This window comes from Larus michahellis, chromosome 21, assembly GCF_964199755.1.
Source record: "Larus michahellis chromosome 21, bLarMic1.1, whole genome shotgun sequence".
NCBI lineage: Eukaryota > Metazoa > Chordata > Aves > Charadriiformes > Laridae > Larus > Larus michahellis.
The window spans coordinates 2,324,712-2,351,190 of NC_133916.1; the positions used below are offsets into that span (position 1 = coordinate 2,324,712).

The 26,479-nt window shown below is 59.7% G+C and overlaps 1 protein-coding gene across 5 annotated transcripts; it reads left to right on the forward strand.

Annotated features, from left to right (window-relative positions):
• Positions 1-26,479, forward strand: KCNC4 (potassium voltage-gated channel subfamily C member 4). 5 transcript variants are annotated; one of them, XM_074564371.1, is made up of 6 exons: positions 14-417; positions 2,560-3,306; positions 9,277-10,213; positions 11,730-11,915; positions 25,211-25,300; positions 25,975-26,478. In XM_074564371.1, exons 1-5 carry the CDS (start codon positions 250-252, stop codon positions 25,270-25,272), a joined length of 2,100 nt encoding a protein of 699 aa, XP_074420472.1. In that variant the 5' UTR covers positions 14-249; the 3' UTR covers positions 25,273-25,300; positions 25,975-26,478. The 5 variants fall into 5 exon arrangements, with proteins under 5 accessions (XP_074420471.1, XP_074420472.1, XP_074420470.1 ...); XM_074564372.1 differs by lacking the exon at positions 14-417 and adding an exon at positions 1,138-1,505; XM_074564370.1 differs by having other exon boundaries at positions 1-417; positions 25,211-26,479.

Here is a 26,479-nt window from a genome sequence, read left to right on the forward strand (position 1 = left end):
ATATTTAGAGAGCAGACAGCTTTGGGCGGGTGTTGCTGGCTAAAAGATCTCTTCCTTCCCCAGATAAAACCCATTTGTCTGCCTGGCCACCCCCTCCCACCCCTGGAACGGCCGCCCTCGGGTGCACCAGCATCTCCCCGGGATGAAAGTCGCCGGATAAAATATTAGCATCAGGTCGCAGCATTCCTTCCTCCTGGCCAAACTCACATTACCGATGATGAGGAGCGGAGCTGCGATGCCTGGCCGGTGATGCAAGGCTCGATTTTTCCAGCACGCTTTTCCCTCGGGCTCCGCGCTCTCCCGCTGGTGCAGCCCCGGGTGGTTTGGGTGTGGAGCTCCGCCAGCCTCCACCCGCTCAGGATCCGGCCCTGGGAGCCGTCCAGTTGCAGTTACAGTTGGAGCAGGGCTTTCTTGGTGGTAAGATTTTAAGCGCGGCTCTCGCGCCTCGTGGCTTTTTTTTTTTTTTTTTTTTTTTTTTTTTTTGGGGTGGAGCGTTTGCCCCAGCCACCCCCAATGCCCCCCCCCCCAACCCCCGCCACTGGTAAGAGGAGGGGAGCATGTCACTGAGGGGACAAAGCTGGGCAGGGGGTGAAGATGGGACCTGGGGCCCTGGGGGGAGACTCTCCGCAGAGCCCAGGGAGGTGGTGGAGAGAGGGATGCCGGTGTGGGGCAGCATCCCCCACTCGCCCTGCACCAAGGACCCCCTTTTCCAAGTGCTGAGCCCCCCCGGCTCAGCCCCCCACCCCAATAACAGGCCTGTGCTGGGCTTGGATCCCACCTATGACCCCAAAGCACCTGCCTGCATCCCCCCCCCCCCACCTCAGCACCAGCAGCGGCAGCGCAGGAGTAAACAGCGCTGGCAGCACTGGGTCCCTCGGGTCTTCGTTTTGGTGACAGGCTTGTCCCCTGGGGCGCCGCAGCTCTTCACCTCCTCCCCAGCCCCAGGAGACAGGGCTGAGCATCACCAGCACCCCGGGGGTGTAAAAGCCCCCTCCCCGAGGAGGGGGGTTTAGGGGAAGGGCCCCTGGGGGGGGCTGGGGTGGTTGGTACCCCGCGTCCCAGCCCCAGCAGCTCCAGGGAAGGGGCATCTTTCACGCAAGAGCCCAAACAAGAGCGAGAGACGCTCGGGGAGGGGGACAGGGGAGGGTGGCGGGGAGGGAAGGAGGGCCAGCTCTGCCTGCAGTCCCCCCCCCTCACCTCCCCCCACCCCCCCCCCCCCCACCCCACCCCCCCCACCTCCCCACCGGCCGCCGACCCGCGCTCGGGGTCGGTCTCTCCCGACCTCTCGGCGAGCGAGGGATTGCGAGCCAGGGAGGGATGGGATCGGCTCCAGCCTCTGCCAAGAGCTGGCTCCAGATCCGCAGGCAGCTCCGGGCTGCATTTCCCCTCCGGCGCGAAGCGGAGCTGGGGTGTCCGGGGTTCACTCCTCGCTGACACCGAACCCCCGAGAGCTCCCCCCTCCCCTCCCCCCCTCCCAAGCCCTGCACGCCGGGCCCCGCGGGGAGGTGAGCCGGTGCCTGGGGGGTGCGGTGGGAGGGGGGGGGGGGGGGGCGGGGGGGCTGAGGAAGGTGGGGGGGGCTGGCAGGGATGGGGGTGGATGGATGGATGGATGGGAGGATGGAGGGGAGGGATGCGGGGATGGAGGAGCGTGGTTGGGAGGGTGGCGGGGGGCTGGGGGGCTGTTGGGTGGGTGGGTGGGGGGGGTCCCGGCCCCCCCGGCGGGGCGGCGCCGGCTCCCCTAACCCCGCCGCACGCTCCCAGCCCTAGAAAAGCCCCGGGCGGCGGCGGCGGCGGCGGCTCTTCCCCTGCCGAGCCCCGGAGCTGCCCTCGCCGCCTCCCCCCGCTCCCAGCCCAACCGGGAGGACACCGCCGGGGCGCAACAGGCCCCCCCTCCCCGGCCCGGCCAGGCGTCAACGGGCACCCCCCCCTTCGGCGCCGCAGCCCCCCCGGGAGGCCAGGGCCCGGCTGGGGCGGGGAAGGCGGGAGGGGGGGGGGGGGGAGCGGGAGGGGAGGCGGAGGGGGGGCATCCATCCCACCCCCCCCGGCCGCCGCCCCCCTTTTCCCCGAGCCCGGTCCGGGGAGGGCGGGGGGGCGGAGGGAGCGCGGAGCCGCCGGAGCGGGAGGGGCGGGCGACGGCCCCCCCCCCCCCCCCCCACGCCGCGCCTGGCGCTGCAGGTACCGGGGGGGGGACGGGGGGGGACGGGGACACAAGGCGACGGGGGACACGCAGCCCGGCGGGGCTCAGGGCTCGCCCCCCGCCCCCGCTCCCCGGCCTTGGCGGCAGCATCCTCCCCGTCCTCCCGCATCCCCCCGGGGCTGGCGGACCCCCCCTGCCCGAGCCCTGCCCGCGGCCCCCTCCTGCCTGCACTTGTTGCTGCCCGGCGGGGCTGGGCCGCCTCCTGGTTTAGGGCGGTTTTATTTAAGGGGGTGGTTTTGGAGGGGGTGGAGGTTGCAGCCTCCCCTGCTGTCCCCCAGCAGCCAGCGGTGTCCGGCTCGGCTCCAGCCTGCTCCCCCCGAGGCCAGAGCCAAGCCTGAGCCCCCCCCTTTTCCCCTCCCCAGTCCCATCTCTGCCCCCCTCTCCCGCCTCCGCCGACCCCCAGCTCCTCGCCCGGAGGAAGGGCGCGCGTAGCGTGCGTCTCCCATCCACCGAAATCTATGATCAGCTCCGTGTGTGTCTCCTCCTACCGTGGACGCAAGTCTGGGAACAAACCACCCTCCAAAACATGCCTGAAGGAAGAGATGGGCAAAGGGGAAGAGTCGGACAAGATCACCATCAATGTAGGTGGTACCCGGCATGAGACCTACAAAAGCACCCTACGGACTTTGCCGGGCACCCGCCTGGCCTGGCTCGCTGACCCCGATGCCCAGAGCAACTTTGACTTTGATGGAAAAAGCAATGAGTTCTTCTTTGACCGGCACCCCGGGATCTTCTCCTACGTGCTCAACTACTACCGTACCGGCAAACTGCACTGCCCCGCGGACATCTGCGGACCCCTCTTCGAGGAGGAGCTGACCTACTGGGGCATCGATGAGACGGACGTGGAGCCCTGTTGTTGGATGACCTACCGCCAGCATCGCGATGCCGAAGAGGCCCTGGACATCTTCGAGAGTCCCGAGCCAGGTGGAGGGGCCGGTGGAGAGGAGCCTGAAGAGGAAGGGGGTAGGGAGATGGCCCTTCAACGCCTGGGCATGGATGACAGGCCACCGGGGGCGGCGGGGGCTGCCGGAGGGGGTGGCTGCTGTCGGAATTGGCAGCCCAAGATGTGGGCGCTCTTTGAGGATCCCTACTCGTCCAAGGCGGCAAGGGTAAGCTCCCGAAACACACCAGTGGGGAGGTGGGATGGGGCCACGCTGGGATTGTGTCTTCATCTCCCCATCCCCGTGGGTGAAATGGACCCTCCTGGAGGGTTACGTGGGCCCCTCGAAGCCATCCCCCTCCTACCACGGGGCACCTTGGCCATCTCCCATCCTACGGGAAGTCTCTTCCACCATCTCCCTATCCCTTCTCAACGCATGACGTCGGGGGGACCTGGGCTGAAACCGGGGGCGAGCCTACTCCCTGTCCCCTTCGCACCCTTGGGTGCCACCCGGGCACCTCCTGGGCGCCTGGAGACGAGGGATCATCAGGGAGAGAGTCCTTGCCAGGGCTGAGTCCTGGCAGAGTCTCAGGATGCTCTAGGAGAGGCAGGATCGCTCGGCTTCCTCTCGCTGGGTTGTGCGCGTGCCTACGCCAAACCCCGCGTTTAACGGCCCAGGTGTGGAGCCGGGGGGGCGCGGGGGGACAGGACTGCTGCCTGCTGGCACCCGGATCAGGTCCTGGAGCAAATGGGCCCCTCGTGGTTGTTCCCAAGGAGCTCGCGCTGCTCTTCTGCAGCAGCGGCAGCAGCCCCCAAGGACACCCCAAGCGTCTGCGCAAGCACCCCCTCCCTCTGCCCCCCAGGCGCCCTCGTCCCCCCGCCCCTGTCCCCCACCGTCGCCGTGTCGATGCTGCCCCCGCGCAGCATACGGTCCCCATCAGCACGTGCCAGTGCAGGCTCTCAGCCGCGGCTGACACACAAACGCGTGCGCACGCACACACACACACACACACACCCCTCCAACCCCCCCCCCCTTCATCCATCCCTGGGGACCCGCTACACCACGTACACACCCCCCCCCCCAGCACATCCACGTGCTCACGGCCCACCACGACCCCCCCCTTGGACACGCAGACCATCCTCACCCACAGACACCGACATGTCCAGCCCGTCTCCCCCACAACCAGGAACATCTTTGGCCCCCCCAGCTCGTCTCCCCCACAACCAGGGACATCTTTGCCCCCCCCCGGCTCGTCTCCCCCACAACCAGGAACATCTTTGGCCCCCCAGCTCGTCTCCCCCATAACCAGGGACATCTTTGCCCCCCCCAGCCCATCTTCCCCACAACCAGGAACATCTTTGGCCCCCCCAGCTCGTCTCCCCCACAACCAGGGGCATCTTTGGCCCCTCCAGCTCGTCTCCCCCACAACCAGGGGCATCTTTGGCCCCCCCAGCTCGTCTCCCCCACAACCAGGGGCATCTTTGGCCCCCTCAGCCCGTCTTCCCCACAACCAGGAACATCTTTGGCCCCCCCAGCTCGTCTCCCCCACAACCAGGGGCATCTTTGGCCCCTCCAGCTCGTCTCCCCCATAACCAGGGGCATCTTTGGCCCCCCCAGCTCGTCTCCCCCACAACCAGGGGTATCTTTGCCCCCCCCAGCCCGTCTTCCCCACAACCAGGGGCATCTTTGGCCCCCTCAGCCCGTCTCCCCCCCAACCAGGAATATCTTTGGCCCCCCCCAGCTTGTCTCCCCCACAACCAGGGGCATCTTTGGCCCCCCCAGCCCGTCTTCCCCACAACCAGGGGCATCTTTGGCCCCCTCAGCCCGTCTCCCCCCCAACCAGGAATATCTTTGCCCCCCCCCAGCTCATCTCCCCCACAACCAGGGGCATCTTTGGCCCCCTCAGCCCATCTCGGGCACTGCTCCGCGCACGTGTCTCCTCTCCCAGCCACTCCGAGATCATCCCCAAAGTGCTGCCCACCGACCCCCAGACACCCACCCACGCCGTCCCAGCCCCATCCCATCCCGTCCCCACCTGTGTTTTCCCCGTCATGCCTAGCCGCACACACACAGACACACACACACACAGACACACACACACACACATATCTAGGCATTTGGGATCGAAATGAATTCTGGATGCATTTAGAGGTGTAAAAAAACCAACCCCCATCAATGGTAAGAAATCCTGCAGGCATTTCACACCCACCCAGCAGCGCGCGGGGCAGGGGGTCAGTTTGTCAAGGCGACGTTTTTGCAGCTAACGTTAAGAGCGACACACACACACGCAGGGGACGCTTGGGCAGCAAGAGCCTTCCTCGTTTTCGAAAGGGGTACCCGCTCCTTTGCCCGTCTCTGAGGGCTCTCGTTGCCCGCCCCCCCCCCGGGAGACACTCGGAGTGGCGCAAAGCTCCAAGCGAAAAAAAAAAAAAAAAATAAACCCAAGCAGAATAATTCAACTCAGGTTTTTCACGCCGTTATTATTTGGGTCTGCTTTTCCCGCGTGCTGAGCTGCTCTCGGGCGACGCGGAGGCAGGAGGAGCGTGTCGGAGGGAGCGGAGACGGCTGTGGTGTGGGGTCGGAGTGGGACCAGTTTGCGCTGGGAGCTCCCTGCTTCCTTCGTACTGCTCTAAGATAAAGCTTAGCACTGCCATGGGGACGCTCGCCTTCCAGCGGGGACGCTCGCAGGCTCTTCTGGGTCCTCTTTTCCACTCTAAAATATCGATATGGCCTTGCAATGGCTTAGGAGAACTGCTGTGGCAGAAGGGGAAACTGAGGCACGGAGCGGCGCGACCAAACCAAGTGGCAGTGCACTCAGTTAATGCAGGGAACCGTTACTGGTTTGGAGTTTCTACGGTTCTATGGAGTCACCATCCAGCGCTTGGATGCTCCAGGACCCATGAGCCGTTGTGGGTGCAACGTTTGTGGTGCCGCCCTGGCGTTTTGGGGTGGTTGAAGTGGGATTTCTTTAATACTGCCCCATTTTGGAGTCTCCCCTTTCTTTTTTTTGGAGGAAAAGGGGTGATCCCAGCCGCGGCGCTTCGGCTGGGGATGCTCCAGAGCAGCCGGTCCGGCGTATCTTGCCAAACCTCGGCAGCAGTGGGAAGGAGAGCGGTCCCAGGTTGCGTGTGCCTAAAAATCTCTCCCTGGAGCATGCGACAGCGGTGACTAAGAGTCTCGGGGGCTGAATTTCTCCGGTCCTTGCTCCTCCTCGCCCGCGGAGCAGCCCCTCGGGCCCTGACTCACTTGGCTCCTGGCTATTTCCATCTTTCCTTCCTCACAGCCTTTTCTCCCGGCACCTCCTGAGCTGGCAACTGCCTGAGCGCGCGGTCCGAAATCCCCTCCCCAAGTTTTTTTTGCCTCTTTTCCTTGTAGCATCGATGCCCGACGGGATCTTGGCTCCTGTGTCTGGTCCAGCCTCGGTGAAAGTTTGGTCCCCAGTGTCGCCGCTCTCCCAGATAGGGCATAAAACTCTTTTTCTCCCTGTGGGGAGCTGCCCTGGTGGTGATTTCACCTCTCCTTCCAAACTCTCCTCACTTGTAGCTCCTCATTTTTCCCTTTGCAGCCCAACCTCTGGGGTCCTGACCCCACTTCCAGTGGGATTTCCAGGCTGTTGCCCTCCTGTAGGGTCAAGGGGTGGTTTTTTTGGGAACACCCATCCCAAGCTGTCGAGATGGTGCAGATCATTGGCAGGTTGTGGAGGACTCGTTTGGTGGGGCTTTTGGTGCTGTCTCGGTGCCCGCTGGGTGTATACATAGATTTTATTGTATTTTTAAGGCAGTTTGGGAAAAAGACTTGATCTTGGAGCAGAGGCCAAAGGCGAGATGAGACATCTCGGGTCAGCTCTTCAGCTGACACAAAACGGGAGCAGCACCGCTGACTTTGGGGAGGCGGGGGGGGGGGTGATGTTTGGCACCGGCTGTGAACCTGACGCTCCTATTTTTAGAGGTTGCTTTTGCTCCTGGGGCTAAATCGGATCTCACCTCCACGGCTCATACAGCAGGGCCTCACTCTCTTCCTTGGTAATTTTTTTTTTTTTTTTTCCTTCTTCTCACTTTGCTTTAAGTTTTTAATCTTCAGGTTTCCCCATACGGGGAAACTCAGGGACGTTACTCGGCCTTCAGCTGAAAAGCGGATTATTTTGGCCGTGCCACCGCTGTCCAGACACGCTTGTCCGGTTAACCCGGCCTTGCTTTAAGATCCTGCTTTTTTGGTGGGTTTGCTCCCCAAATTGCGCGAGGCTTTGGAGCTGCCACCAGCGGAGCGGCATCACGGCACGTGGTCCGGCCTGGGCTGCTCTGGGGGGGGGGGGGGGGCGTGGAGCTTCTCAGCCCATCCCCGAGCAGGTGTCTTCTGGGGGGGTGTGGGGGGGAAAGAATCATCTTCCAGAGGTTTCTCCATCAACATCAGGTTGTTCAGCCTGGAGAAGAGAAGGCTCCGGGGAGACCTTCCAGCCCCTTCTAGAGCCTAAAGGGGCTCCAGGAAAGCTGGGGAGGGACTCTGGAGCAGGGAGGGGAGCCATGGGACGAGGGGGAATGGCTTCAAACAGAAAAAGGGGAGACTTAGATGAGATCTGAGGAAGAAATTTTTGGCTGTGAGGGCGGTGGAGCCCCTGGCCCAGGTTGCCCAGAGAAGCTGTGGCTGCCCCATCCCTGGAGGGGTTCAAGGCCAGGTTGGACGGGGCTTGGAGCAACCTGGGCTGGTGGGAGGTGTCCCTGCCCAGGGCAGGGGGTGCCACTGGCTGGTCTTTAAGGTCCCTTCCAACCTTCTATGGTTCTATGAATTAAAGCCTGGCTTAAACTTCACACCTAACTTTTGGAGGGCTGATGCTCTCTCTCTGCTGGACCCACAGGGCTTTGACCTTGGGGACACCCCTCAAGGATGCTCTCGGCGGGCTCAGCGCTGCCGGCACGTTACCGCCGGTGTCCGGGGCCGGGTTTTTCTCAAGCGTGACTCAGGCTGTCTCTGCTGCTGATTCACTCCAGCCGAGGACCTGGGCTGTCGTCTGGAGCCGGCTCACAGCGCGGCTGCCTGCTGAACGCAGCCGCTCGCCCGGGTTCGGCAGCAAAAGGTCGCATCCCGCTCGGTGCGGGCAAGGTGTGTTAGCAGCAAAAGGGGGCTGGAGCAGGATTTGCTCCCAGAAAGCCAAATCCGCTGGGCTTTTGTGCTGGAGGAAGGTAGAAGAAGAGCTTTTCCGCTCGGAGGCATTTTTTTTTTTTTTTCGGGGGCTCTTGGAAACAGATGCTGTGGGTAATGGACTCATCATGAGCTCATCCTGGCGGGGAGGAGGGCTGAGCAGGATTGACGGGGGGGACACGACAAAGTGTTTTCTTTCTGACACAGCTTGCGATTTCCACCTCACATCCAAGGACTGCAGCGTGCCGGGGGGGGGAGGAGGTGGTGGGGAGGGGTCTGGCTGGTCAGGCAGAGGGGAGAAATGGGAGCATCTGGGTGTCACCAGGTCCAGGTATCAGCGTGATGCTGAGCTCTGCCCACTCCTCTCCTCCTCGTCCTGTCCTCCCGGCCCTGGGACGGGCACATTGTCCACCACTGACCCTTAGGGAGCAGGGAGGGGGCAAAAGGACATCCCTGATCTGTCCCGACCCCGAACCTCACAGTCGTGAATGGTGCGAACATCTCATCTGGGGGGGGTTGGGATGAATGTGAGGGAAAGCTCTTCAAATTGGTCCTCTCAAAGTTCTCTTTTCATGTGTGTTTCCAGTGGGGGCTTGCTCCAAACCCAGGCTGTTGCAGGTCTCTCTTCACCCCTTCATTGCTGTCATCTCCAGCACATCTCTAGCCACAGCTGGAGCCCAGTACACCTTTCCCTGTGCGCGTCGTAGCACCTAGAGAAAGGTTCTGGACCGATGGCCCCAGACACTGAGGTTTGCTGTCAACTCATGGGACAGGTCCAGGGAACCCTTCCCATTCTCCATCTTCCCGTTTTGGGGAAGTAGGTGGCAGACACACAGTTCCTGGGGTATTTTGAGCCTCATTTTTGTTGAATAAGAACATCTCCTATCCCTGCTATTGCTATTGACTAGGAAGGGTTAGAAGAGATGTACCAGAGGCAGGTGACACCAGAAGCGTGCCTCAGGCTGCCCCAAGGTTGTTGTCGTGGTGGTTCATACAATTGGTGCTCTCCTCCACCAGTTGACCCAAATCAGCTAATGGCCTGGGTAATCTCTACTTTTGCAGGTAGTTGCTTTTGCCTCGCTTTTCTTCATCCTGGTCTCCATCACCACCTTCTGCCTGGAGACACACGAGGCTTTCAACATTGATGTCAACGTGACGGAGACACTGGTGGTTGGCAACACCACGACGATCCTGCTGACGCATAAAGTGGAGACAGAGCCCATCCTCACCTACATCGAAGGGGTCTGCGTCCTGTGGTTCACCCTTGAGTTCCTGGTTCGCATCATCTGCTGTCCAGATAAGCTTCTCTTCGTTAAAAACCTGCTCAACATCATTGACTTTGTGGCCATCTTGCCCTTCTACCTGGAGGTAGGTCTCAGTGGCCTGTCCTCCAAAGCTGCTCGGGACGTACTGGGCTTCCTACGGGTGGTCCGTTTCGTCCGGATCCTCCGGATCTTCAAGCTGACACGGCACTTTGTGGGTCTCCGGGTGCTGGGCCACACCCTCCGGGCCAGCACCAACGAATTCCTGCTCCTCATCATCTTCCTCGCCCTGGGGGTCTTGATTTTTGCCACTATGATCTACTACGCCGAGCGGATCGGAGCCAAGACGTCCGACCCCCGCGGGAGCGACCACACTCACTTTAAGAACATCCCCATTGGGTTCTGGTGGGCTGTGGTCACGATGACGACCCTGGGCTATGGCGACATGTACCCCAAGACCTGGTCGGGCATGGTGGTGGGGGCTCTCTGTGCGTTGGCGGGGGTGCTCACCATCGCCATGCCTGTGCCCGTCATTGTCAATAACTTTGGGATGTACTATTCGTTGGCCATGGCCAAGCAGAAGCTGCCAAAGAAGAAGAAAAAGCATATACCCCGTCCGGCCCCGCTGGACTCCCCTACTTACTGCAAATCCGAGGAAAATTCCCCCCGTAACAGCACCCAGAGCGACACTTGCCCCTTGGCAGTAGAGGAGGGGGCAGCTGAGCGGAAACGGTCAGGTGAGACCCCAAAGGTGGGGCAGAGGGAGGGAGAGGCCTCCGGGAGCCCCCAAGGCAGCGTTTTCGGTCCCCTCTGTCTCAGAGTCCCTCTTGGGTTGGTGGGAACTTGGTGCAGAAAGGGCTGGGGCCCTTGGGTGTCCGGGTATTGGGTGCCGTATTGATGGACCAGGATGTTGCAGACCAAGATCCCCCCTCCAGATGAGGGGGGGGGAGACCATATCCTGCTCTCCTAATGGCGTAGGCCAAGTCATTGTGGTGTGATTCAAGGTGTCCTTACCTAGCCCACCTCTTCCTCACCCTCACAGAGGTAAGACTGTTTGCCCACTTTCCATCTTAGCCTGGTAATGCCCTTGGGGTAGATTTTCTTTTGCCTCCTCCCGCTGTAAATCAGGGCAAGTTTCACCAAAACGGATAAATCCGTGGCTAGTCCCCGGGATTCCACCTCCCTGTTCATCTTCTAGTAGGTGTAGCGTCCCTGCGCAGCAAGGTCAACGCTGCTCCAAATCCTGCGCTCGGGCGGGAGCAAAACCAGCCCCTGTACACTGATTATTTGGTCTCATGCACTGGGCTGAAGTTTGGGGTTTGGCCAGTCTTTCCTTCAGGCCAGAAGAAGGCACGGCCCCGGCTGCGGGCAGTCGTTGGTGGGCGGCATCGCATGGGCTAAGCATGGGGGACTGCGAGAGCCCCGCCGCGGTATCGTTGCCGGCCACGGAAGCTGCTTTGCCCTTTTCGTCTTGGTTTGCTGCCAGCAGCGCCTCGGGAGCAGCCGCCTTTGCGGTGTGGCAACAGGAGGGATTACGGTGGGGTTGATGTCCTGCGCCGACGCGGCGTTTGCTGAAGTCAGCCCTGAGCAGCCGCACATCTGGCCAGGCGTCTAACAGCGATGGGCCTTCACCTGTGGGGACACAGGGAGCTCCGAATCCCCCAGCTAGGTGTTTCCCCTTATAAATCTCCCCTTTTTCCATGTGCTCACACATCCCGTCTGCCCCCAGGGCAGTGGGGAGCAGTTGAGAGTGCTCTGGAGGAGGGGGTCAACCCCATCCCTTCACCCCAACGCTGATCCAGGACCTCAGGCCAGACCCTCACCTGGCACAGCAGCCTCGCAGCTAACGAACCGCCGAGTCAGATGACATAAATTAGCACATCACCACTAACCTGAGCAGCTGGTATCTCAGCAGGGTGAATTTTGGAGAGCTAATTCCCACCAATTAGGTGGGTGGATCTCAAAGACCAGGGGTGTTTCTTCCTTGGCAAACCCTGCTTGGGTATATAACCCTCAGCAGGGGCAAGAGCTGCTGTTTAGGATTAAAATCTGGTATGGTCCTGCTTCCTTGGTTGCTCTAAACGAGCATCTCCAGGCTGGGATCAGTACCTGAGTTTGCGGGTGTTGCTCTGGGCCATCTGCAATCTGGTCTTCTGCTTCCTGGCGTGGTCTCAGCAAACCCTTCCGGCCACCCCGAGCACCCTGTCCTGTGGGTTTGTTGACTGCTGATGGGTCTCTGCCACCTTTTTGCAGACTCTAAGCAGAACGGCGAGGCCAACGTGGTGCTGTCAGATGAGGAGCAGCCGCTGTCGCCAACCGATGAGGAGAAGCGGCCCATGCGGCGCTCCAGCACCCGGGATAAGAACAAGAAATCCTCCACGTGCTTCCTGCTGGCCACGGGCGACTTCTCCTGTGCAGCGGATGGAGGCGTCCAGAAAGGTATGGCAGATGCCGGAGGCGTGAGCTGGCCCGTGGGCTGGGGAGGGGGAGATGGAGGAGCGAGGTGGAGGTTTGCTGCATCGATCCGAGACAGCGGTTCATCTCCACCTGCCTGGCTGTTGTTCTCTGCTCCCCAAATCCACTTGTCCTCCTGCCTCTCCATCTGCTTCGTCTCCCTCCACCACATCTCTCCGTGCTAGCTCTGCCCTTTTTGTTTTCTCCTCCCCCACGTTCTTCTCCCCTGATTGCCACCATCTGGGGTCTGTGACCCTATGCCGGCTGCACTGCCCTCCTTGGGGACAGGTCTGTCCCTTTGCTCCCCAGTGCTCTGACTTCTCCTGTCCTTCTAGCTCTTCTCCCTGGCCTTCCATCACCCGTCTCAGGGTGGTGTGAGGGGGCCATCTCTCCTGGGGAGGTGGTGAGGTTGGGAGTGAAGGTGGCCAAAAAGGTTTTCAGTAGGGGGCGTAAAAAAAAAAAAAAAAAATCCGGAGGCTTTTCCTTTCCTCTCCCCCTCCGATGCCTTTTGGTGGGTTCGAGCGTGGGGAGCCGCGATGTGTCAAGTTCTGCCTTGCCAAAAGCCCGGGGCTGCCAGAAAGGCTGTCTCCTCTGGGCTTGGGAAGTGAGCTTTGCGAAGTGTTGAGGTTTTCTATGGGAAACTGCGGGGGTGATGAGTCAGGAAAACACAAAACTCTTCTTCCCGTGACAAAACAACAGTCCTCTTCAGTCTGGTCCCTTCCCACCGTCCTCCGGCCTTCTCCGCTCCGCCGGCGAGCGTGCCCTGTGCCCATCTCCCCGCGCCCCGGCCCCTGGGAGGTGAAATCCCCAGTGCCTGCCTCACGCCGCAAAATCCAGCTGCACCCTCGATCGCTGGGATAAACCTTAGGACACAGCTCGTTTTTTTTTTTTTTTTTTAGTTCTGCGCTTTTTCTTGTGCGTCCAGGGTGGTGTGGGATGGCGTGGCTGCAGAGCTGACCTTCCTCTACCTCCTTGGCACCGTCCGATGCCGGTTACTCACAGGGAACGGAGCCTGTGAGCCGGGACCGGGCAGGAGAAAAGATGACGTGCTGCATCTCTGAGCTGCACCCCGAGACCCGCTGCCTCCTGGTGGGGGTGCTTTGGAGGCCCTAAAGGGTTTGCGGCCGTAGCGCTGCTTGGGATGGTAAAGGCTGGGTGGGCTTGGGACACAGGGAGGTATTTTCGGGAGCAATCACACTTATTACATTCCGAGAAGCAAATTGGTTGCTTCCTCCTGGGAAATCAAGGATTCCCTTTGGCATTGCTGCTCAGCGCCGTCGCTTAGAATGAGGTGGGGGGGGAAGGAAAAAAGAAAAGCTTTGCTCGTCTTTGGGCAGAAGGGCACTACGAAAGTATTTGCATGAAATGCCTCATGGTTTTTCTCCTGGAAGTGCCTTTTTCTGTGAAGTTGGACTCGTTCCTTAGAGCCCACTAACGCGAAGGGGTGAGAGGGCTCTAGTCCCGCTCCAGACTTGGCCGGGGGGGGAGATGCTGAACTGGAAGGGCTGAAGGAGAGGGATGAACACCAGTGCTGATCTTCATCCTCACAAGATGCTCAAGTCAGGCACCTCCTCAACTGAAGCACTTGAGCTTGGTCCCGCTGAAGGCAGGAGAACTAGAGTGGATCTAATAGCTGAGGACCCAGTGATGCTCTCGCTGGGCTCCCAGATCCCATCACTGGGTTGCAGGAGATCGGGAGATTTATTTTGTGCGTGGTGGCAGCAACAGCTATTCGAATGGGCACTTTGGTGATCTTCAGTGGTTTGTTCTGGTGTCCTTCCCCAAAACGTCCTGAAAATGCGTTTTATACCGTTAAGAATAGGCGTGGGTATGGGTCGCTTACCCCCACCTTGCTGAGATGGTCTTGAACGTGGAGAAAGGTGGATCTGGTGTCCAGAGGGGTTTGAGTGACGCGTGAAGAGGGAGCCTCAATATCTGCGTCCCGCTCGGGCTGCTGGGCACGGACCGGCAGGATGCCGTCCCGGGAGGTCAGGGCTGATGTCTTTCCCGATGAACTGCTCCGGCGTGGTCAGGGTTAGTGGGGACCAGAGATGTTCAGAAGGGCAAAGCAGCTTCCTGCGCTCAGCCGAAAGCCGTTGGGGGCCGCAAAGGAGCCTCTTCCCTTGGTCCTGATTTATCTCCTGCTGAGGCTGTTTGTTCTGGTACTGGGATGTTGGCAGCTCTGCAAATTGAGATGAGCTTGGTTCTGAGCCCGACTTGCTGATGGCCATCTGTCAGATCCTGGGACAGGTACTGATGTCTGTACAAGCTGTGGAAATCAGGAGATGGAGCTGGTTCAGGAATACGCCGCAGATCTCAGTGTCCGGCGTGGTTCGAGCCCGATTCCAGCAGTTGGTCTCATTGGGGTGGCTCAAAGAGAAGAGCTACCCCTGGAGAAGACCGAGGTGGGTTGCCACGTGGCATGTGTTTCTTGTCCCTGTTGCTGCTTCTAGTGTTGTCCCCTTCCTCCCCTGCTGCTGAGGATGGTTCCGGACACCTTATCTCCCTCCAACACTCAGGTCCTGCTCAGCAGTTCCCCAAAATGTGTCCTGCTGGGCCACAGACACATTGGCATGGGTCTGTCTTGGCCTGTGAGCCCTCCTCTTCCGCTTGGATGGAGGGATACGGAGGCAGGATGAGTCCAGCATCCCCCGTGGCGGCGAGATTAGTCGTGATGGTCTAGGAAAAGGTAGTGATTGAAACCAGAGTGGGATTTCAAGAGGAGACAGAGGGAATGGGCTTGAATGGAGGGAAGGGGATGCACGCCGGCATTGCAAAGCAGCAATTTTTGGCTTGGTTGCCAGAACGCAAAGCATCGTGCAGCTGATTTTTTTACTCTGCTGCTTGAGCACAGGGCCGTGACCGGCACGTGGCTGGAGCGGTGCGGGATGCTCACGTGAGCATCCACCGGTGATGCTTGGCCGGGAGCGGGGACGAGGGACAAGCCCACGTTTGCACGGGGCCGCGAGTGCGTGCGACGGGCAAGGGGAGCGCCAGGCCGCCGTTATAAACAAGCACAGGCGTTCCTGGGCGATGCTGCCGGCTTGCGTTACCCCGTCCCCATCTGCTGCCGGCTCAAAGCATCTGCGAGGCTGCACGTGCGCTCGGGAGCCGGCAGCGTTCGCACGTGGGGAGCACGGCATCGGCGGGTCCCGGGGAAGAACCCCCCCACCGGGGGTTACCCGCTGTCCCACCGCTGGGTTTATGAGATGCCTCTAGATTGCTCCTTGGCAACAAAGCCATTTCTAAAGCAATCCTGGTGACCTCAGTCAGCACCTATGTGAGTTGCTGGGATACCGGCTCCGTTAACGAACAGCACCGGTGATAATTAGCAGAGCAAAACCCTCCGGCGCTTTGCGGCTTGGCTGCCTGTGGTGGCACCTGGCCCCGAGCTTGGTGGGAATCCGCGGTGGCCTTGAGGGATGGAGTCCCGAGCTCCTTCCCCGGCGCTCCTGCGAGCGTGGCTTGGGAATAAATCGATGGAGCAAATGAAGTGCTGGGCTCGGGGCGGGTTTGCCCTCGGAGTCCCGTCGCAGAGGGGGCCTGGGGCGATCGAGCGTCTTTATAAAGTGCTGCCCCAAACTGTGACGCTTGAGGCTTAATCAAAAGTGGCAGCGTGATTTTTTTTTTTTTTTTTTGGCCCCGTTCCTACGCCCGTTTCCACCCATTTCTATCCAATGGTCTGAGCAAGAGGGCAAAGAGCATCCCCATAAAGCGCTCGACCGCGTCAGTGGGTCTTGGCGTTGCCAAGGCGGCTTCCGGCAAGCCCCGACCCCGCGATGCGCCTCTGCCAAAACGCTGTCGTTTGGGTGCTGGACCCATCGGTGACCCCGAGCTTTCAAGGACCAGTTGCGTCTCGGCACGATTGCTTCCCACACGCAGGGCTCGGGGGGCGGCGGCAGTTGGGGGGGGCGGGGGGGGCAGGAAAATGCGTGAGCTCTTCAAAGAGCCACAGCGCTCCTGGGAAAAGAGCAGGGTTTGCTGGAGGATGAGCCCCATGCAGGTTTTTTTGGGGTGTTTTTAGGGGAATAAGGGGTCTTTTGCATCAGCTGCTGTCGGTGGGGAAACATCCCCAGCTCGGGCTGGGGCTCCCCCCGCACCCCCCCCCTCCCCCCCGCCACCGGCTCAGGGCTGCGCTCGCTTCCCTCCTCGCTCGCCACGTGGATTCGTGCCAAAAAGTAAATAAGGAAATTGCTCTTCTCTTTTTGGGGCCTGATTCTGCTCTCGCTTCCACTGCGGGAACTGGAAAAGCGTCGCCGAAGGCAGCAACAGGTTTCGGCAGATGGCCCCCGGTCCCCCGGACCTTTCTCTGCTGGGAAGCTCCAGGGGCCGCGTCTCCTTGGGGGGCTGAGTTCTGGGAAGCGGTTGAAGAGTCCTGTGCCTCCCTTGACGGCTGCTGTGGCTGGGAAATGATTAGAGAAGGGGGGGAGGGGGGAAAAAAAAAAGTCTAAAAATGGGATAAAAATCAGATTTAAAGAGGTTGGTGCTCTGGAGCCTATTCCAGGCGATGCTCGCGTCTCAGCATCCTCCTCCGAGGTGCGCGCGATGCCGCGATCGCTCCGCTCTGAGCATTAATCCCTGATCCGAGCCCAAACCAGCCCTGCTGGGACCAGCACCCGCCGTCGGTGCCTTCCCATCGAAGCGGGACCCGAAGATGTGCCGTTACCTCCCTGGGTGGTGGTGGGGGGACGACACGACACACGGGGATGGTTTCGGAGCTCGGCGCTGCCGAAGGGACCATCCATCACCTTGTTTTTCCACTGTCAGGGAGCCGCCTCCCCCCCCCCCATTCCCCCCCCAGCGTACGCACGCGCTGGCTCGCACGCGTTCTCCGGTGCTCGCGGGGAAGGCAAAGGCTGGATTCGCTCGCCCGGGCGCTCTCGGGGGAAGATGCGGCGAGCACGGCACGGCGCAGGGCGGTTGGGCTCCTCAGGGCCGGCAGCATCCTCAATTTTCCATATTTTGGCAGCAGAGGTGTCCCTGCAAGGTGCAGCGATCCGGAGAGCGGATCTTGGGGCTCATCTTTGAACAGGGCTGCTCTTTGGACGTAAAAAAAAAATCCAATTTTCTGTGCGAGTTACTTTGTTTTTTTTTTTCTCCGGAAAGAGAAGTGGCTTTTGACCCGCGAGGCCGTTTGTTCTGGCTGTTGCTTTTCAATAAACGCTGGAGCAATTTCTGGCTCTTCGGGGGAGTGTAAAGGGTTCCCATGCTTAAAGCAATGGAATTATTTGCTCCTTAATGCAATTTCTTCTGGAAAATAACGAGCACGTCTACCTGCTCCTTTTGCATACGGGAAGGTGTCAGCAGCAGCTTGCTGCTACAGCCGCCTTAAAAACCAGAGCCGGGGGAATAACTCCTTCCAAATCCCGTATTTGTTTGAGTTCTGCTGCTTTTCCCCCTTTGCTTCAGCTCCCGAAACCCCCGGCCTCATTCCTCATTCAGAGCAATTTGGGAAAGAAAACCCAACAACCCTCCGGGAGTGATTTTTTTTTTTTATTTATTATTATTATTTATTTTACATTTTTTTTCTGGTCTCCCCAACATCAAGGATTTTTCCAGTCCTGGGTTCGGGCGGCGCTGCTGGATTGCACGGGGAGCCGAGGGGGCAGGGAGGGGAGATTCTGGAGGATCTGCAGAAGCTCAAAAAAACCCTCAACCCTTCCAGAATATTATTTATTTTTTTTTTTTTTTAGGGGGTTAAATCTGGGTGTGGGGCTGGGGGATGCTCACTCCCCTTCCCCCAGGTGCTCTTTGCTTTCCCAGCCTGGGGAAGGAGGCTCCCGGGCTTTAACTTCTCCCTTTTCTTCACCAAGGCTACGGCAAATCCCGGAGCCTCAGCAGCATAGATGGCGTGGCAGGATCCACGGTGGGCTTGGCCCCCCTCGCCTCCCGCTGCGGCTCTCCCCGTCCTCCGCAGCAGCCCTGCTCTCCCGTCCCCTCCATCCTCTAAAACGCCGCCCGGATCCCGCTTTGTCGTCTCGTGTGCCTCCGTGCGTCCAACCCCGTGGCCCTTACACCTTTCCCCGCGACACCGTTGCTCCGCGGCGGTGCCTGTCCCCAGCGGAGCCCCAGCTGGGACATCTCCAGCGCTGAGAAAGCGGGTTCTGATCTTCTCCACCGCTGCCGCCGCGCTTCCCACCGCCCCCACGCCCGGTTCGCAGGACCTGTAACGTCTCCGTCGAACCCGTCTCGCGTCCCCGTGTTTGGGACAGTCCCCGGCGTGAGCTGAGGGTTTGGCTCGGTGGCTTTTCCCTCCTCCCCCCCCCCCTCCTTGAAACCTTATTCCCCCTAAATAGATGGGGCCAAGCCGTGCGATTCCCGCTGGGGTCGAGCCCTCCTTCCCGTGGGCCGTTTGCGCTTGGGCTAAAGGGTGGTGGGAGCGCAAGGACATGTTGACTCATAAAATTATATATCATTCTGCTGGAAATGGCTGAGTTCATAGAATTTTAGGCCTTTTTTTTTTTTTTTTTTTTTTTTCTCCCCTTTTTAAAAAAAAAAACAAACCAAACAAACCAGCCTCAAGTTTCTGGAGGCAACAGATGAATAAACCTCTGTTCCCTGCCCAGCAGCGCTTCCCCGCGTTTTGTGCCTTTTTTTTCCTGCCTAAGTCACGCTTGTTCCTTCCTCCCTTGTGTTGTCTTCTCCGTCGGACCTCGGGGATGGTCCTGGAGCTGAAGGTGGCTTTGGGGAGCCCCTCGGGTTCCGTGCTGGGAGCACGTGGAGCTGGGATAAAGGATTGGCAAAACAGATGTGGGGGCGTTCCCAGGAAACCGGGAGATGATGGGGAGGGGAATGGGGGTCCCTGGGAGTGGTTGGGAAAGCCGCTGTTGAGTGGTGGGGAAAGGAGAGGCGTGAGACCAGGTGATGCCTGGATGGATGGAGGGGATGAATCCTCTTCTGAGATGGACGCAGGGTGATGGGGCAAGAGCATCCCCGTGGGGCTGGGAGCTGGGTTGGAGCCGGGTCCTCCCCCCGCAGCCGTGGGAGGAAGAGGCTGGAGTTGCCAAACTCCCTGACGCGCTGCTGCTTTTACTCGCATCTATTAGATTTTTTTTAATTTTTTTTTTTTTTGGGATGAGTTGGAATGATCTCAGGTGTCTTCCCGAACTAGAACAAAACCTTCAGTCCCCTGACTTCTGGCTCACGTCTGGCTCCGGCGTCTCTCCGGAGGCATCTGCGTCTCAGGTGGCTGAAAGGGGCTGGTTTGGTCCCATTTCTCCTCCTGGGGCTCCTTTGGCCTCTTTCCTTACTCCGAGCAAGTCCGCCTCAGCGGGGCTGGAGCCTGGGGGCTTTTCAGCAGGAGGATGGGAAGCAAAGTGAGAAAAAAAAAAAAAAAGCCCCAAGAACTTTTTGGGGATCCCCTCCATCATGGACAAACCGGAGCTGGTGCTTGGGGACGACGCAGGGTGAGGGTCCCCTTGGTGCGAGGCTGGTCCCCGCATCCCGAAGGAGCCGGGCTGGATTTGGGGCACATCCCGCAGCTGGGACCCTCCTGCTCCTTCCCAGGCTCCCCGTGCCTCAGTTTCCCTCAGTGCAGAGAAGGGTTAACACCGAGAGCCTCCTGCAGTAAAACTTCTTGCTGTCCCAGTGGAAGAGATGCTGCGCAAGGAAGAAGCGTTAAATGCCTTTTCTGGCTTATTTTTCTTCCTCCCCACCGAGTTGAAGGAGCTGCCAGGAGGAGCCAGTCACCACGTGTCCAAAACAACCCCCCCTCCAAGTCCCACGTGGGGCCGGACATGAAGCTCTTGCCTTTTATTTTGCTTTTTCTTCTTTCCTTCCCTGCCCTGCGAGCGGAGGAGCGAGAGTCGAAGGGAAGCAGAAAAGAGGGGAAAAATACTTGGCGCCACGAGCCGGATGCTGGGGCTTGATGGCGGGAGCTGGGCACCGCACGGAGCCGCTGCTGGAGCTGGAATTTCTCCAAATTTGGGGAGAAATTAGGATAAACCGCATCCCTCCTCTGCCCGGGATCTCCCGTAGTGGTTTCTGACCCCTGTGCCGTGGTGGTGATTCGCTCCTCGCCGGCAGCGCCCGAGTTGTAGCTGCGTTCCTTGAATTTCTGTAATTAAAGCGTATTCCCGCACCAAACGGTTGGGGTGTCTCAGCAGGTCCATAAATCACCCCAAAACCCCGTGAGTTGGGAGAAGGGGGGAGTACGACGGCACCGTACAGACGCTTCTCAGGTGCATCCTCCCCTTCGGAGCGGGCTCCGAGGAGCTGGAACGTCCCCAGCCCGTGCCAGAGGGAAGGTCACCCTCTATTATTTCAGTGGTCTCTGAATCATAAATGATTTAACCAAGGTCACGCACCGCCTTCGGGGACGAGCCAGGCATGAAAAACCGGCTCTGCTGCCCCGTCTCTTGCAGAAGCAGCAGATCGAGAGGCTCAACGCTCAAAGCTTTGGGGTTTGAGCCTCTTGAAAGCAGAGGATTAACCCCGGAGCAGAAGCAGCCATGGATCCCAAGAGATCCCATCCTCTCCTTTGCCCCCCTGTCCTCCACCAGGCTCCCCCATCCGCTCATCCAAACGCCGGAGACGGTTGCCCAGTGTGGAAAACCCTTGGTGGAAACCTCCCCCCCCCCAAAAATAAAGTCTCATCCCCATCAGAGCAAGGAGGGTTGCAAGGATGGGAGCTGACACGGGAGCCGGTAGGATGCAATTTTTAGCCGTGGCGTTATGCAACTGGGGAGAAGGGATGACTAATGTGCAAAAAAACCTCCTCTAAAACAACCCGGCCCCGAACGGGAGACGGAGGGATTTCAGTGGGAGGCACCAAACTGTTGAAAAACCCATCGCATCTTCTCCCTCTTCTTCCCCGCCGCCTTCTGAACAAGTGATTTGGGGGATGCGGGGAGGGGGGAAAACAGCCTGGGGTTATTTGTAGGTGGGGTCTGGGTTGGTTTTTGGGGGCGAGTTTGCAGGGGTTGGTCCCCTGGATAAGATTATAAAGGGAGCTGTAGTGGAGGAGAAGAGCAGACCACTAAATACCGCCGCGGCCCGGGGTTTTATCTCAAACAGTGGCCAAAATTGGCTGCCTGGAGAATAGGATAAGAATAGAGCAAGAATATACGATACTTCCCCCGAATATCCTCCCAGCCGCTTATCTATGTTTAGGGATCTGGCGAGGAGCGCACGTTCCAGCCCAGGCGAAAAGCAGCGGGCGAAAGCAAGGTTGTTTGATTTATTCTTGATGAACTGAATAAATCAATAGGAGTCCGGCTGCCTCTGCCCAAGTCCTAAAATGGCATTTAAAAAAAATAAAAATCAACCGGTGTGAAGCAACTGTCAGGGCAGGGAGCTCACTGCCGGCATCCCAGCCTGGAAAGGAGAATTTCCCATGGGATGGGGTGAGTGTGTCGGGTCTGAGCTGCCGTCTTGTTCCTGGCAGGGTGCTGGGATTGAGCGGGAACGTACAGGTAAGGACTGTGTATAACACGTATACGCGCCCCTCGCCTCTGCACAGCGTGGGGAGCTTTAGCGCCCCGTCCTCCTCAGCCTGCAGACGCACGTGAGGGTAGAATCGTAGAACCACAGAATGGTTTGGGTTGGAGGGGACCTTAAAGATCATCTAGTTCCATCCCCCCCTGCCCTGGGCAGGGACACCTCCCACCAGCCCAGGTTGCTCCAAGCCCCGTCCAACCTGGCCTTGAACCCCTCCAGGGATGGGGCTGCCACAGCTTCTCTGGGCAACCTGGGCCAGGGGCTCACCGCCCTCACAGCCAAGAATTTCTTCCTCGGATCTCAGCTAAATCTTCCCTCTTTCAGTGTAAATCTGTCCCCCGTCGTCCCATTGCTCCCCTTCCTGATGCCAAGTCCCTCCCCAGCTTTCCTGGAGCCCCTTTAGGGACTGGAAGGGGCTGGAAGGTCTCCCCGGAGCCTTCTCTTCTCCAGGCTGAACCCCCCCAGCTCTCTCAGCCTGTCCCCACAGCAGAGGGGCTCCAGCCCTCCCAGCATCTCCGGGGCCTCCTCCGGCCCCGCTCCAACAGCTCCGTGTCCTTCTGCTGTTGGTGCCCCAGCGCTGGAGGCAGCACTGCAGGGGGGTCTCACAGAGCGCAGCAGAGGGGCAGAATCCCCCCCTCGCCCTGCTGCCCACGCTGCTGGAGATGCAGCCCAGGCTGCGGGGGGGGGAATGGGACCAGAGCTGCTGCGTAGCGTCAGGCTGCGCTGATGTTGTTGGGAGTCCTTGCATCCCCCTGCCTGTCTGCTGAGACCGGCAGCACTTCGGGACAAGGATCAGACCCCTGTAACCACCCGCGCCTGGTGCAGAAAGCAGCCCTGCAAGGGACAAAAGCCAAGCGGCCTCATCCTTTGGATCTTGGGGGCTGTTCCCCGCCCCCCCCTCCCCCAGCCTCGCTCCATCATCCGTTTTCTTCCTTCTCTCTTCTTCCCGGGAGACCCGGAGGCCGGCAGAGACTGTGCCGCCATCCCGGGTTGCGTGCAAAGTATTAATTGTTGTTGTTGCAGTCCCGTTTCTCGGGAGATGCCTGAAAGAGCCGAGAAAATAGCGAGGCCTGTGAGGCAGGCGGGCAGGAGGTTCGGATGTCAGGAGAGTAATTGCTCTACCCAGAAGCAGCCTGTTTCTGGCTTCCCCGGCGCTGCCAGGAAAAATCCTCAGCGCTTCTTTGACGACGATAAAAAGAAAATAAAATAAATAGCAACCCCGTCCCTTGCCCGCGCTGATGAGGAACAGGGAGAGCAGAGGCAGATGCAAAATAAGCTGCAGTTGAGCTTATAAATAGGTGCCTCCCAGCTCCCAGTCTGTTAACTTCGTTACCTCCGCCCGGGCAATCGATCCTTACGCTTTTCCCCCCCCCGGCCCTGATGAAAAGGTAAATGGAGGCTCAGAAAGTGTTTTGCAGACCGCTGGGGAGCGGGTCACGCTCTTCCTCTCGCGTGGGACAGGCTGGGGGAGGGAACGCGGCCCGGTGGCGGCGAAAAAATAAACTAAAAGAACCTTTTGGTTTTGGAGAGCGAAGCGGGGGGGGATCCGGCGTTGCGGCAGCACCGCGGCGGCAGGAGGCTCGGGCCCAGCTCTCGGATGGTGGGGAGGATGCCCCAGGCATGGGGGGGCTTTGCAGATGTGCAGCCCCCCCCCCCCCCCGCTTTCCCCTGGGGTAGCATCGCCGATCCTCGCAGCACGGGAGACGCAGGTGGCCGCTGCCTTTGGCTCCAGCGTCACGAAATCCCCCCCCCGCCCCCATCTTTGCGTGGTCCGTGGAGGTGGGGGGCGCGGGAGGTGCAGGTGTTGGGCTGGGAGGTGTTGAACCCCAACATCTAGGGGAGGGTGGCGGGGGTGCTCCGACGGCTCTTCAAACCCTTCTTCTTCTTGCAGCCGGGAAAAGAAAAGGGACCTGCGAAGCGTCCCTGGGGGTGGCCCAGGGAAGGTTCGGAGGGGTGGCCGGGGTGGGGGGCTGCGAGGGGCCGAACCCGCAGGAGCGTTTTGGGTTTGGGCGGTTTCTCTTTCAGCGGCCTCTTGTCTGCAAAGAGACCTTCCACGGGGGGGGGGGGGGGGGGCGCGGAAAAAATAAAGAAGGAAAATAAAAAGCAAGCGCGCCGGCAGAGCAAAGCGGAGTTCGTGTAGGACCTACCCAAACGTGGAGCTGGAGCAGCTCGGGGCTGGCAGCCCCTGGAGGCTGAAGGGTTTTTGGGGAGATGCTGCTGGGGGGGAAAGTGGGACGGTGTGAACTCCCCACCCCTGGAAATCTTGGGGGGGGAAACGGCCCTGGCAGCAAACCCTGGGGATTTTGGGGACTGGGTTACGGCTGTGCCAACCTCCTGCCTTGCCCGAGGAGGGGGTGGCGGGCTGTCACCCCCCTGTCACCCAAAAAAAAAAAAAAAAAGGCTGGAGGAAGGAGCCGCACGCCACGGAGGGGCTGGGACCCGCCGGGGACGCAGAATCGAGCTGGTAACGATGAGCTGAGACAGGAGGGCAATTTTCTCCTGGCGGCTTTGTCTGGGGGACAGAGATTAAACAAAACCGGAAAAAAAAAAAAAGAAGAAGAAAAAAAAAAATAATCTTGGCTGTTGTTATTTATTTTTAGTCGCGCTGATTTTTTCTGGGGCTGGGAAGCTGCTTTCCAAGGCAGGTCCCTGGAGGATGCGGGCAGCAGGTCTCGAGCTAGCACACAAAAATGGCTTTGAGCGGGGAGGAGGAGATGGGAGTTAAAAGCCGAGTCGTGTCCCCGGTAAATCAATCGACCTGACGGGGAATGTTTCTAGCGGGCCACGAGCCCTGCCGAGAGCTTTTAGCTGCCGGCAGGAGTGATTGAACCGGGAGCCGTGGTATTTTTTAGCAGCCGCTTTGTGCGCGGCCGGCGCTGGTGCCCAAATTGCTGCTGGGGGACGATGCTGGGTCCCCACAACCCATCCATGGTGGCAGGCCGGGAGGTGGAGACCTCTCCTTCAAGCCCTGGCGTGCAGGGACTTTAATCCCAAGGTTGTTTTTTTTTGGGGATGTGGGGCTTCGAAAAGCCTCCGCGTCCCGGCACTGCTCACCCAAGCTGCGCAGTGATGCTCGATGGAGGAGACCTTTATTTTGGGGAAAATGAGACGTTTTTGGAGCTGCGTTCGGTCTGAAGGGGGGAAAGCTGGGACAAACCCGCCCGTCGGGAGCCAGTGCTGGGTTTTGCAGCAAAATGCCTGGGTGGAAAGGGCAGCTCCGTGGCTTTATCGGGTGGATCAGGCGTTGTCTCCTCGTCTGACGGCCCCTCGCCTGGAAACCGGGTGCTGGCACATGGGTAGAGGCGGTGTTGTGACTCAGAGCTCCAATCAATGTTAATTAATTCAATGATAACGAATGAGAGGGGGGGAGAGAGAGAGAGAAGAGAGAGAGAGAGGCAAAAACACTGCGGGATATTAATGCGCCAGGCTTGGCTTTGGGACATCTGGCTTGGGGTTGGCTGGGGAAGTTTTGGTCAAGAGCAGGTTTCTGGGCTGCAGCAGGGACGAATTCTTTCCTCGGCTCTTCATTTTTACCCTCAAAATCTCCCTGACTCCATGTCTGGTTTCTCTCGGAGAATCGTTTCACGAGACTCCATCTCTGGGCCCATTCTGACACTTTTTTAAAACTTTTTTTTTTTTTCCCCCCGGGATTTACTGATGGAACAGCAGCATTTTATCCCTCCGGAGAAGACATTTCACTCTGTCGTTACTGTGTTTTCTGCACTCTGCAAAGTCTGGGTCACCTGGAAGCTCAGTCTCGCTCTCCCTCTCCTTTTTCTCCACAAATAGCTGATGAAATCAGTGTCTATCGGCGTGTTTAATACTTGTGTCTTTAATTGCAGACACCTGCCAAGACGTCCTCTCTTCCAGTTACCCCCAGGGTGAGGTGGTCACCTTCTCCTGAGCCCCGGCTGGATACAGACAGCGCCCTGGTGAGGGATGCCGTCCCCGAGGGATGCTCTCCCCAAGGGATGCCTTCTCCGAGGCGGAGGGATGCGTACCCCGAGGGATGCTTTCCCCAAGGCGGAGGGATGCGTACCCCAAGGGATGCCTTTCCCAAGGCGGAGGGATGCTGTCCCTGAGGCTGGGGGATGCTTTCCCCAAGGGATGCGTTCCCCAAAGCCAAGGGATGCTCTCCCCAAGGCCAAGGGATGCTTTTCCCAAAGCCAAGGGATGCTCTCCCTGAGGCCAAGGGATGCTCTTCCTAACTCTGAGCAATGCATTCCCCCAGGGATGCTCTCCCCAAAGCGCAGGGAGGCTCCCCTCGAGGCCAAGGGATGCATTCCCCAAGGGAGATGCTCTCCCCGAGGCTGAAGGATGCTCTCCCCAAAGCCCAGGGATGCTCTCCCCAAGGCTGGGACCTGCATTCCCCCCGGGATGCTCTCCCCGAGGCCAGGGGATGCTCTCCCCAGGGAGCTTTGCTTGCCCACCATGGCAGCCCAAAGCTCCGACTCCCAGCTCCACGGCTGGGGGGGGGGGGGTGGGGGGGTTGGCAGCCAGGTCCCCTCCAAAGAGGGCCAGGAGGGGAGGTCGGGGTGCTGGGGGGCGGCCCCGCTCCCCTGCCTGCTGCCAGCCCTGCCACGTACACGCTGCCCGTCTCCCCCAGCGCACCCCTGGGCTGCCCCCCGTCCCCTCGCCCCCGCTTTGGGATGCACCGTGCCCCTCTGCCTCCGGAGCCTCGCCAGCAGCTCGCCGAGACATCGCCCGCCCGCGACTCCATCCGTGCTCTGACCCCCTCCATCGTCAAACGGCCGCTGGGGACCCTTCTCCGGGGTTTCAAAGGCTCCATTCGAGGTGCCGCGAGCGGGTCGCTGCACCGTCACCCCCCCCTCCCGGCTTCTCATGGGTGCTTACCCCTGGATGCGGCCCCCGAGAGGACGGGGGGGATGAGGGGGTCGGTTGGGGCGCGGGGACGGGGACGGGAAGCAATAGGTGATGAGGTGGGGTGAACCCGGCTGGCCTGGAAGGGTCAGTGTCTTTCTAACGCTGTTACATATCTCTGTGATCAAGGCAATACTACTCCCATGTCCGTCTGTCCTGTACGCATGCCTCTACCTGTCCCCCTGTACTAGAGTTCCAATAAAGACACCCATGAGCCGAGGCAGCTCCCG